The 13,254-nt window shown below is 43.6% G+C and overlaps 1 protein-coding gene across 2 annotated transcripts in view; it reads right to left on the minus strand.

Moving 5' to 3' along the window:
• cdc42bpab (CDC42 binding protein kinase alpha (DMPK-like) b) overlaps positions 1-12,552 on the minus strand; it is a 151,528-nt gene extending 138,976 nt beyond the window's left edge. For both annotated transcript variants that reach the window (XM_080744008.1, XM_080744007.1), the window contains exon 1: positions 11,349-12,552. In XM_080744008.1, coding sequence (XP_080600134.1) covers positions 11,349-11,526 — 178 coding nt within the window. In that variant the 5' untranslated portion in view covers positions 11,527-12,552. The remainder of the gene's footprint in view (positions 1-11,348) is intronic.
• Positions 12,553-13,254: the final 702 nt, after the last annotated feature.

A 13,254-nucleotide genomic window follows, 5' to 3' on the forward strand; every position in this document is an offset into this window, starting at 1 on the left:
CACGGCAGTCAAAGAAGTGTGAGTGTCTTCTTGACATGTATTATTTATACATTTTTGGAATCTTAGATTAAACATAGCCATATTAGACAGCTAAATAAAAGGACTGAACAGGCCCCGGGCAGGAACCAGACACCTTCAAAATGTCAGGAATGTGCGGAAGGAACTGAAGTTCTGTTTTTTGTTTTTTTTTGGACATTGGGACTGGAATAATTATTTGAGTCTACAGCCTGATTCTATTTGGAAAACCGTGTATGAATGTTAGACAGTCAGAAACATGACTCTATTGCATAATCAAATCAAATGTGCTTCCATTCAGCAAAGAAGGGTATCAAAAAACCTCTGAAGGCCTTCGGTTCTGTTTTGTTTATGGGGATTGGTGCTGAGGAAATGAATGGCGTCTGGCCTGGTTCTATTTAAAAGAGCATATCGCAGGCATGAATGTTAAGACAGACAGACATGGCTGGCTCCGTTGTGAAACAAAATGTGCTTTCATAAAACAAAAGAGCATAAACAAATCCATAACCTTAAGTGTACTGTGTACTTTAATTTTGAGTTTTCAGGATTCTTACATGCAAAGAATCCTTTTCATGCCTCGCATAACTCGAGAACCCCAGGGAGTGATGTGCCGACTTGTAAGTCGGGCAGATCGGCGGTTATCCATAACCATCTATAAATCTGCAATTCTCCATATCCATCTAGTCTGTCGGTTGATGTCCCTTTTATGTCCATATATGGAGATCCCTGATGTCAACCATATGAAGTCCTAGACAGTTCTGACAAGACTGACATCATAGATAGACTGTCCTCCAAGTGCAATAATGAATGGGTAGTGCACTAAGCATGCTAACAACAGTCCACGTTCATAACAGAAGTATGTTTCCAATTCTCGCAATTCAGATCACATGATTATTTTTATGCGCTTGGATGTACCTTAGAAATGTACTCAACGTGAGACAAACACTACACAAACTTAGTAAACACACATCACAGTCACAGCCATGAAAGCATTATGGTACACAACATTTCCAGGGTTAGTAAACAGCCATTATGGTACAAATATCGGTAAAAGAAAGAACGATAGAAAAGAAGGAACGAAAGATCACTAGTCTATTCCCATTCTAGTTCAACTAAGATCCTGAAGGGCATTCACACCAATAACTATAGACATAGTTAAAAATAAATAGAAAACCGAGTCCACAGCCACAACACAGCTATAACAAAGACAATGGTGAAATGTATAGCTATAGTTAGCTTGGTGTGTGAACAGCCTTCAATTAACACAGGGAGACTTGACTGTGATTCCCGTCCTATCCGCAAGATAAAACTAATTGTCTACACTGCGGTGTTTGTTTGGCAGCACGGGATGTTCATTCATTCACTATTTCACTTGTTCATTGCAGTAAGTTATTTTGTGATCAGATGACCTGTGTACCAATGTGGAATCCAATCACACAAGTAAACAGCCCCAGATGCCAAAAGGGAGTGAGAGATTCATGAATGGAGACACTGGGGCACAAACAAGGGGTACATGTCCTATATGATGTGGCGGCAGTTGTTTGTGTGTTGGTTGTGGTTTTGTTTGACATATCGTAGCTCATAGATAAATAATAGCTCCACAAACAAAGCTGGTGGAGCTGTGTGTTGACGGACGGACTGATTGATTGATTGGCATCTTTATTTGACAAAATGCATTTGCATAAACATATTTGTACATATTTGTCAAAAGGATAAGCACAATACAGCTTCAGAGCTTATTTCCATTGTTGTGGTCCTCCTTTGTCCTTTGATACATTTGTCCATCTCATAGTTTAGTTTCTGCTTGGCACACGGACACACGCAAACGGGAAACATTTTCACAATCAGAGCATGGGAGTCGTGAACGATATGTTGCTATGGGTATGTTGTTGTTTCTTAGTGTCGTTACTGTAAACCGTTGTATGTGTATTCTCCTTTTTTTTATGCTCGACAGTTGCATTCCAGAATGTCAGCTAACGGTTTGGTGAAAAGGACACAGGGAAAGACAAGTCTCTGTTACGCATTTTTCTGTTGGGAGTTTTGTTGACACTTCACATCCTGCAGTTTGGATGCTCTCCCTTTTGCTCAAAACAAAACCCCAGTTCAGTGAGCGAGGGGAAAAGACTAAAGTATGTGAGCAAGCGCTGTTGCCAGTTGGCACCGGATCCGTTTCAGCTGAAATACGGACAGAAAAGTAGAAAGGGGGGGGGGGTAAGTTCTTGTGTAGCTTGAATAAATTTACCCCTTCACGACATAAAAAATTATAATTTGGGAAACAAAGTTGCTCTGTCTGAGGCGCGTGCGTGTGTGTGTGCTCATGTCATTGGTCTAGACTTCGCTGGCAGAGGATAGACTTGTTAATTGCTCCTCTGGGCTCGAGAGTCATTTCAGAGCGAGCTGTGTAACATTCCTCTTTCTGTATGTATAGAATCGGCCTCAGCCACACACACACACACACACACACACGCATGCACATCCACACAGCGCGCATGAGTGCATGTCATGCATCTCGTCTTCATGTTAAATGCGTAATACTAACTGCAGTAGCTGCACTGAAATTCTTTATCTTGTGCCTATGAGAAACCAAGCGTATCCTATACCAGCAGCCTGACTGTTTCAACTATATACCAAAAATGTACAAGTATGTGTTCTAGTAATGATAATTTAAGTTGGTACTGATGCAAGAAGATGATTGCTTAGTACCCACCAGTAAACATTTTGTCAGCATGCATTTGGCTATGGCTGCTCATGTACTGTATATGGTCTTAGGTTTCATGGCCATGTCAGTTAAAGAAAAAAAATCATATCTCAAAGCAAAGCAGTAATACTTTATGGACATAATACTAAGCAACAGCCAGCTTATGAATATTCTTTTAACATTTACTGTAAAAAGCTGCTCATCTGCTGGAGCAAGTACAGTGGAGAGATGTCAAGACTGAACAGTGAACACCCAAGAGAGATGCCATTTGCAGTCAGATTCCCAGGGTCCCAAGAGGCTTGCTAATAACCTGAGCTCTGGCCTCTGGGAGCGACGCCCCCGGCCCTGGCGTTTTCTGATGACACATCACAATTAGCAGCCTTTCCTTTGCATATTGAACTGGTAGACAAGACTGCTAGACTCGGTGTTCCTCTTCTGCGGTCATGTCAACGTATGTGATGGGACGATAAGCGATATTATCGTTTATCGTGATAAAAACACTCACGATAGTCGTATTGCGGAGATTAAATTTATTGTGATATCGTCCTCCGTCATGCACTGGGATCAATTCACCTTTTATTTTGACGAGCTGCATATTCGGCACCACTTAAAACCCTCTATAATTGGTAAAAGGTACTTATAATATACGTACTTGATAGTCTTTTTTTCACTATCTATCAAATGTCTTTGCCAAAAAATAGCTGATCTACAAGCTCACAACGCATCGCAGCGCGACTCAACCCTATGTCAACGTATGTGAAATTGTTTGTGACCCTGGTAATATGGGGGCTTTAGAATGGTTTTGGGCCATTTCCATGAAAGGTGGTTTCATGAATGGGTTCAAAACTTCCAACAGCCTTATCTTTGCTTTTATAGACAGGCTGCGGGTGCTTTGAAAACACCCACCCACCCTGCTAGTCAAGTTAACCAGTTTTTTAAAAATCCTGAACCAAACAGAGAGAAGATTACATAACTGTGCTCCTGTAGTTCCTGCTCCAATGTAAATTACATCACTCAAGTATGGCAGCTAATGCCTGTTGCAAAAACATCACTGCAGGGATACATGAAATTGACTACTTTAAAGACTTGCAGTTATCATTTGTGGATTTCCATGTGACATCTTTCACACCGTTTTACCTTTTTCTATCAAGATTCAAGCCCAATTTGTTTTGTTTCTCATAGCCATCTATGTGGTCTAGGGCTGGCAAATAATAAGTAAGCAAACCCAACAATAACTTTGGGGGAAAGGTATATCCAAATAGGCGTGGGTAGCGGCTTATGTTAAATGTCAATTCAAGCAAAGCCCAGTGTGCGCTGATGGTCTTTGATACAACACTACTATGTAACCTACATTCAGTGAGTGCGACAAATCACTGACAAATCCTTTGTATCTTCATTCTAGCCTTTTGCCAAACCAGCCTCGAGCATGTATTTTTGAAGCTGGCGCTGTTCAAACACCAGCAGGATAAATGTACCTGTCTGGTAGGCCAAGGGTTCCCAAACTGTCCAGGCCGCGACCCCCCAAAATATAAATAATCATATTTGAACTGGGGACATTTTCTATGCAGGATATAATCGAAATTCAGACAATTTATAAGACCGGAATTCAACTGGAATTTCTGAGCGCAGCTGACAGCCCTAATGTCATCCACAGCACACCACCTGTGGCCTCAGTAATAATCTTCCACCCATCTGATTTTACCTTTTTACTTCAATAAGTTTTCTTGCACATGCATCATCATCTACCTCATGGGCCATGGCGGACCTCCCTGCTACTCAGCTACCTAGTTGTAGAAGGATGATCTATAGTTCTATATGCTTCTCCCTTTGGCAGGTTTGAGGCCAACTGCTGGGTAATTCAGAGAGTAAATGAAATGTGGAAGATCAGAGAAAAGAGACCAATAAAACATAAGTGGATGCTGGTGGTGGGCTGGGTTCGAGCTGGGACACTGTGTTGTCTGCAGTGGAGTGGCAGGAGAGAACGGGAGGTGCCGGGGCCCCTCTGCTATGTGTGGCTGTTTGTCAGCCAGCCCTCTCAGGACAATGGAAAAAGCTCTTTGTGTGTGTGTGTGTGTGTGTGTGTGTGTGTGTGTGTGTGTGTGTGTGTGTGTGTGTGTGTGTGTGTGTGTGTGAGAGAGAGAAATATAGTGTGAGAGATACACAGAGAGGGGGGGGACAGAGTGTTTTTCTGAGTGTATAGCCCCTTTTCGACTGCAGTTTTAGCACCACACCACACTACACCACACCACACCACACCACATAAGAATATCTACATTTTCCATTACAAAAAAGTACCCCTATCGGTAAGAAACAAATTGACCCTTTTAACTGTGATTATAATACAATATAAATTTGTATTAATGTATTACTATGATAATTAAAATACACTATAATAGATTATAATAGTGGTTATAACACAATAGAATCTATTATTAATGTATTACAACTATATCCTGGTGGTCTAAATGAAACGTCAGTGAGTGATCAGTCATTATGTGTTTGGCCCTGTTGGCCTAGCTCAGACCTACTCTAGAGTGGATACTTTTTAGTACCCTGTTTAGTACCACTTTCACACCACTCTACCCAGGTCCTTGTAGTGGAAAACCTGGCACAAGTGGGCGGTGTGGTGTGGAGTGGTGTGGAGTTGGGCCAGTGGAAAATGGGCTTATGTGTCAGTGTGTGAGACAGAGGGTTAGAGAGAGTGAGATGGAATGAGAGTCAGTGAAGCCTGGGGGAAAGGGTTGTGTGATCCCACATAATAAACGATTAAGCAAGCGGATGAGTAAGACGGAGAAAATTAATCAACAAACAACGCAACAATATGCCTGAGTACTTGGTTCCGGCCGCACTGTGTCCGGAAAAAAGGGCCAATCTAACAGGCTCACACAACGTGCCGCAGCACGACATAGTGTGAGCTTGTAAATGATCTCTTGCAATTTTCGTGATACCAGCACGCAATGAAGTGTAAATCAGACGGGCTCCCTCCCTGGTAACACCAACAGCAGACTGTCTCGGTTGTTGCACAGGACTGACCCGGCGAGTAGCACAACGACAACACAATACAATACAGCTAGCCCACTTCCTGGTATGACATCATGTACCCCGGTTAGGCCCAGAGAGTGGCTTGGTGAGTCCCTGTGGTTCCTTCCTTCCTGTTCCCCCTGCCCAGCGGAACCGCCACACAGGAAATGGCAGAGCAACCAGATTGGTATGGAAGGATGTCCTGACTGACGAGAGCCCGGCCCCATACAGGATTTTAGGGTCCGACATCAACACTGATGTTAGGGATCGATGTGACAAAAACTCTCAATCAGAGCATGTCATTTCATCATCGCATGACTCAATTTTAAACACCAAAACAAGAAACATCCATGACTAGGGATGGGACTATACGCGATATTATTGTGATAAAAAAACACTCACGATTATCATCTCATGGAGATTTAAATTATCGTGATATCGTCCTCCGTCATGCACTGGGATCAATTCACCTTTTATTTTGCTGAGCTGCATATCCGGCACTACTTAAACCCTCTATAATCGGTAAAAGGTACTTATAATATACGTACTTGATACAGTCTTTTTTCACTCTATCAAATGCCTTTGCCAAAAAATAGCCGATCTACAAGCTCACAACGCGTCGCAATGCAACGCATTGTGAGCTTGTAGATCGGCTATTTTTTGGCAAATGTTCCTCCCCAGGTTAATGGATTTTGTTTATCGCGATAATATCGTAAATCGCGATTTCTTTTGTCACAATAATCGTGATATGAAATTTTCATATCGTCCCATCCCTGGTCTGACATCAACACAGATGTTAGGGATGTGACAAAAGCTCTCAATCAGAGCATGTCATTTCATTGCATGACTCAAATTTACACCAAAAAAGAAACATCCATGACTGATGGCTCTGGTGGCTGAGTTCAATCCATTTGAGCAGCAAATTACTTTCTTTATCAGTTAAACATAACATGTAATACTTTGTTTCCTTCTTGACGTATTACCACAGGTCAATAATATCACCAACATTATCCAATCATAATGACCCCACAGTGATCTGATAACTGCCCTCTTGAGATTTGTTAGAAATAGTTTCACCATGTGTTTTACTGCCAGGCCCAGTCTGCACCTGGCCGGGGCAATTCGCTGCTCAAACTACAAGCCACGGGCTGCTCAGCTCATCAGAAGCTCATCAGACATGGTTAATGTTGCTATAGTTAAAAATGATTGCTGCAGCGTGATTAGCAATCTTTTAGGTGGAATTACTACCACCAGATGTGAGTTAAATCCAAAGCCATATGCACTAGGTTCACTAGGTTGGTGAACTGAGGTTTTTTTAAGAGGGAGACTGACCAGAGTTTGGGTGGAGGGGCATCTCTTTAACAGCATTTAGACCATGTTGACTATTAAGCTCGCCTTTGATAGCAACACAAATTGAATTATTTAACAAAAATTTGACAATGATGGATGCAAGACATGTGTAGTATGGAATAGACGAGTGGGCAATGGGGAACACCAATAGAAAACCAACAGAACCAACTAAAAGCATAAAAAATTAGTCTGTATAGCTATGGCCGTTATACCTATTGTATGCATGCATAATGTAGCCTATATACAATATCATGTACAGTATATGGCACCACATTCTTATTTCTTGCATGTGCATAGCATAGCATACAAACAATCGGTGCGTGCGTGTGTGTGCGTGTGTGTGTGTGTGTGTGTGTGTGTGTGTGTGTGTGTGTGTGTGTGTGTACTGTGAATAGTGCACGAGGCATGCAGCCAATAAAGAAAGGCCTTGCAGGGTGGAGCACACATCAACTGCAGCTGAACAGCTGGCCACTGCAGGCTAAAATTCTGACTAGGCTGAGAAAGAACCTGGCTGGCTCACTGCTGGATGCCGATTATGGGCTGGCATGGCAGTCCATTCTCAGTCAACCAACCCCACCTCCAATTCCCAAAGCAGGGAAATCAGGCACACAAAACAACAAGAAGAAGAAAAAAAATCAGGAAATAGTTTAAAAGAAAGGCAGGAAAACAGAATCCCTCCACTAGAAATGACTGGGAGTGTTGTGTCAGACATCAAATACTGGACCAACAAAGACATCCTGCCACTCAGACTGAATAAAATGTGGCATGAAACCATATTTGTTCCACTGTGAACTGATGAGGGCTGAGTGTATTAGTGCTCAGAACAGAAACAAGCGTTTATTTGCCACTGGTTCAATTCACTGCGGGTTCAATTCTTGGTGGTTGATTAAATTAGCCTAGTACCAGATAATGCACAGAATGCACAGATACGGTAGGCTGAACTGAATGTGATCACCATGTGCAGTTGTGCACTAATGCTGGAGCTGTTAGAATCCCAAGTTCCAACCATGTAATCTCCAGACTTGCTCAATGAAAACACAAGCCATTCTTGTACTTAATCACGTCTTATTTTTGGGTGATACTGATGAGGTGGTCTCCCCTTGATGTTTCTCCCTCTGATGTCTCCATTCTTCTCATAACAATCTGCTTAGCCTGAATGGCCAACCATTATCAGGTCATTATGAAATAAGAGAATACATGAGAAGGCCCCCTTTAGTGGGTATGGTGCAGTAAGCGCTATAGTATATGTGTGGAATCAGAATACAGTGTGCCATACACTGTTCATTTCCCCTATGGCTGCAGGTCATGGTAGGGTCTCCATTTCAACTGAAATGAGGTCACCAAACAAGAAGAAAAGTAAACCCAATACAAATGTTTGTCTTCGGCGACCATAGCGCGCACTCTGAGAAGGAACAACAGGTCTATCTTTCTCACATGGGCTATATCTCTTTGTCAAAACGTTATGTACCGTCGTATAGGCCGCATATGACAAAGATACAATACTGTAGCGTTTTCTTTCTGCACATGTGTGGTGGAGGGGACATGGCCTCCATGAGAGCAACTGACAAAAGAGATCACTCAGACTAGCAGGGAGGGATCTTATGTTTCATGAGGCACACATCTAGAATGTTCCCCCTGTATGTGGGATTAGGCCACGTTTCGAGCGTGTAATAACGCTGACTTTCTGATCCGATCTGCTCTATAAAGGGAGCATTCAGTCACAAACGCTTTGGGGCTTTGATGTCATAATAGGGCCGCAGTGACATCATTTCACAATTTACGCAAACCATTTAGATGGGTAACTCTTGTGATTGCCACAAATGGTGCATGGTCTCGTTGGACCTGCATTATCACAACACCTAAGAAATCATAACCATTTCACTTGAACTGGCTTACCAAACCATGCTGGCCTTAAAAGATAGAAATCCATTCCACACTCACTCACTCACGGCATTATCTGCTTCTGCTGTTTTGCCTCTCAACGCCCCAAGCACAAATGTTTGTGTTTGACTACCATGCATGGTGCTGAAACACATAGCTGGGACTCTGCATCATCAGCGCGTGAACTTTTGCAGCACCGCCCTGTGACATTTTTCAGTCTTTCATTCTAAATTCACCACCTCAGTCAGGTTAACATTACCATTTAGGATACAACATTCAAGTCAAGTTCAACACAAAGCTTCTGTTTTCACCCAGAAACCGTAGGATTCTTCTCTCAGGTGTGGGGTACACTCAACAGTGGTGCATTAAGTATTGATGCTCCGATTGCAATTTTTGGGGCCGATACCGATCACCGATCAACTGGAATCAGTATCTGCCGATACCGATATTCCCGATCACAGTGTCAAATCCATAAATTCTTCTATTTATTGTGTTACTGTAGCAGCATTTATATATTTAATGATTCTTCTTACAAAACATTGACATTGTATATTAAGTATAAACATTAGGAGATTGCAGGCTGAGGTCCTTTAGTGTCCAATTCAACTTGTAGGAGTTGAAGCTGAGGTAACATTCAGTCCCACAGATAAATATTGTGATCTAGCTTGTAGATCAGCAAAGCCGATACCGATCATAGCCGATAGAGGTATTGTCGGCCGATCGCGATCACTCACCGATCAATCGGCACATCTCTAGCAGCAAGCATGACAAAAGTTGGGGACTTCGACTTACAGAATCCATCTGTAAGTAAGCCTTGTGAGAGCCTCGGTGCAGTCAAATCCCTGTGTTAAAATCTGAATTTAAAACCAAATGGATGTGTCCATTTGGTTCCTTTTGTATGCTCGTCAGAGTTAAATTAACACTAAGGATTTTACTGTGTTAGTTCAGTAAGAGAGTGTCCTGTGTCAACACAGGAAAATGTCAGAGAGTGAAGTCATTACTTGGCACACATAGCACAAGGCACCTCTTCTAAAGGACAGGGCACAGACAGCACTTTGAAGCCAGGTAAACTGGTAACGTTGCCTGCAGGAGCAGAACAGGGGGTTGGCATGTTGGACAAGGCAACAGTCCGCCATTCCGAAACACCGCTATTCCGAAGCAGGGTTAGGGTTAGGTTTAGGGTTAGGGTTAGGGTTAAGGGTAGGGTTAGGGTTAGGGTTAGGGTTAGGGTTAGGGTTAGGGGTAGGGTTAGGTTAGAAGTCAACGTTCGGAATAGCGGTGTTTCGGAATGGCGGGGTGTAACCGTTGGACAAAGGCTGACATAAAATGAAAACACAGATGGCTATATATATATTGCTGATCACAGCTGCTGTCACCCTAACTGTGTTGTCTCCTCTGGTCGTAGGGTCGGCTCCATCATACATAATACACCAGCAACTTTCACAATTTTATCAACCAACTAGCCTTGCATTTAACTGGTGGCTGCCTGGTGTCATCAGTTTCCAATTGTATGACTGCTGGTGCCACTGACATTGCCCATGCCCAATCTGTACTATGCTAAAGGTTTAGGCCTATGTAACAGCGTCTAAGAGGTTGTCTGCGTCAATTTGATCCCATTTGAACATCCACACCTCTGCTTGCAGTGGAGGTAATAACGAGGCACTTCTATTCATCATTGCCTGAAACTGCTGCCCATGTGTCATGGGATTTTCTTTTTTTAAAGACAAGCAGGCATGCTCCGGCAACAAGCTAGGCCTCTCAACTAGATAAAAAGGTGAGTTGTTCACATTCCACGTTCATGCACAAACCAAACCCCCGATGTCACTCCCTCCCTCCCTCTCCCTGTACACTCACACACATAATACAAACACACACGATTCCACACACATGATTGAGTCGTTTGTGTGTGTGGTCCTCTTGTGTATGAGTTTTAGCTTTGCTTTCTCTAGGGGAGTGGGGGCAAGTTGCAAAATTGTAACCTTTACCAAACCATTCATTTTTAGAATGTCCTACTACTGCACAGCCAAAAAGCAACATCACACCATTGTTTTGTTACTTTGTTACAACAAAGTAGACTTGTTTAACACCAGAGGCTGTGTGGAAAGTTAACCCCCCCCCCCCTCCAAAAAAAAGCACACACACGCCCATAAAAAAAACATAATAGTATGCTAACTGGCTGTGAAAATTGTTCTGAACTATAGTGGCCTTGCACAGGGAGGGGATAGCCTGAGAGAGCCCCACTACTACTATAAAAGGAATGTGATGGGGTAGGGAGGGCCACAGCACTGCACCAACATTAGCCTATCATCTTACCAAAGAAAAGGGGCTGAATTAAGGAAAAAAAAGCAGGGGAGGGGGGAAAGAAAGAAAGGGAAAATCTTACCCCATTCCAAAAACTCGAGAATATTTTTCTCTCTCCTTAGCGGGGAGTTGTTGCACTCGTCGTAGATGCAGACGAGAATATCCAGTAGGGTTTCCACACTGAGGCACTGGCCGTTGGACTGAGCTGGCCCGTCCAGGACCAGCTTTTCCAATTTCTTCAAACGCACTTCTCCCGACATGGTGGTTCCGACTGACTGAGGTGGCGGTGGGGGAACTGGTTAGAAGAAAACGAGCGATCCTCCTCGATATACCCCTCGGCCTAGCGACGCAGCAGGCCGATCAGTTCTCTCACCTTGAGTGTTAGGAGAGGAGGAGGAGGAGGGGGGGAAACTTTGCTTTGAGGGCAAGCACAAGCTAATTCCAGGTTGAAGCAGATCTTTTCATGACCTCCCTCTCGCACATTTATCAATAATACAGTATCCAGGGGGTGGGAATGACGTGCGATATCTCCTCATTTTTTTTTATCGGATCTGTCCCCCCATAATAAAACACAGAAAAGAAGAACCCCAGCACACTACAGTTTACAGACCCTGCCCCGGCCGGCTCGCTCGGCTGCAGATCCCCACTGAAAGAAGCCCTGGCTGCCTGGTCGGATTTCCTTTCTCGGGACGACTCTTGTTGTTTTTCTTTCTCCTCCCCCAGAAAAAGGGATATTCTCAAAATAGAAAAATAACAGCCGCGCGTCAATGCAGTGGACCGACAGCTCCGGCGAGTTGACGAATATATTTGTGATATTTCCCCATTCCTGCGGCGGCAGGCGACAACAAAAACGCATCAACACCTCGTAGCAAAGGCAGATCTGCAATGCTACAAAGCCCCACCGCCCCTCCTCTGCTGCTACACAGAGGGCTTAGCACACACTGCTAGGTTTAGCTAGTCGGGCTAGCACAGCGAAGCTAACGTTACTTTTCTTTCATAGCTGCCAAACACACTCCCCTTTTTTAGTGCAGGAGACTTCTGAGCTCAATATATATACACACAAGACATATATAAACTAAAAACTATTCCGACCGTTTTTGCGATATAAAAGCGTACAAAATCTTGTCCCATATACGGAGGGGAAACCCTTCCTTTCCCTTAAAATTTCGCAAGTCAGTGTTGACACAGATAATGTCCTTTTTAAATCCCACAAGAAGTCTTCTTGTTTCTTCACAGTGGACAGCGGTGGTTCGTTCGACTGGTGGAGGTCCCGTTCCCCAGTTGGAACGTCAAGAAATGCGGCTCCTCCTTCTCCAATACAAGACGGGCTCGTTGCACGTCAAGAATAAAAAGCTGTAGTCTGGTCTCGTTCTTTGCTCAGTGCTCTCACACACACACACAAACTCACTCACACGTCACACACAGCCCAGAGCCCCCTTTCCTATCCTTTACTTTGGCTCCCCCGCCGGTCGGACTCTCTTCTCCTCTTGCCTGTCTGTCTGTGTCTATGGATGGAGCAGCAGTGGCGTCAGTTCAGCAAAAGCTAAGGTATGGCAACATGACTGGTGTCTTGGCGTGCGTGCAAGACACCAGTCACGTTGCCATACCTTAGCAACAGGCACGATGAGAAGTACATTTTATTATTTCCCCCTGCAGCCAAGGTATGGCAGCTGCTATAGCTTGCCATACCCAATTGACGCCTCTGTGGAGCAGTGGCGTAAAGTAACTGAGCAGACTACTTTTACTCAAGTACTGTAGTACAATTTTGAGGTACTTTGGCGTAAAGTAACTAAGCAGACTACTTTTACTCAAGTACTGTAGTACAATTTGAGGTACTTTTACTTTACTGGAGTAGGGGAGAGTGGGATCAACTGAGACACCCCCTGTATCTAGGCAATGGAACACATCATTTTGTGGTCATGTGACGATCATATTTTCAAGCCCCTTGAAATTCCCCCTTGCCATGAAGGAGAGGACCTGATAGTGCT

The sequence above is a fragment of the Nannobrachium achirus genome (assembly GCF_963921795.1).
Source record: "Nannobrachium achirus genome assembly, chromosome: 16".
Classification (NCBI taxonomy): Eukaryota; Metazoa; Chordata; class Actinopteri; order Myctophiformes; family Myctophidae; genus Nannobrachium; species Nannobrachium achirus.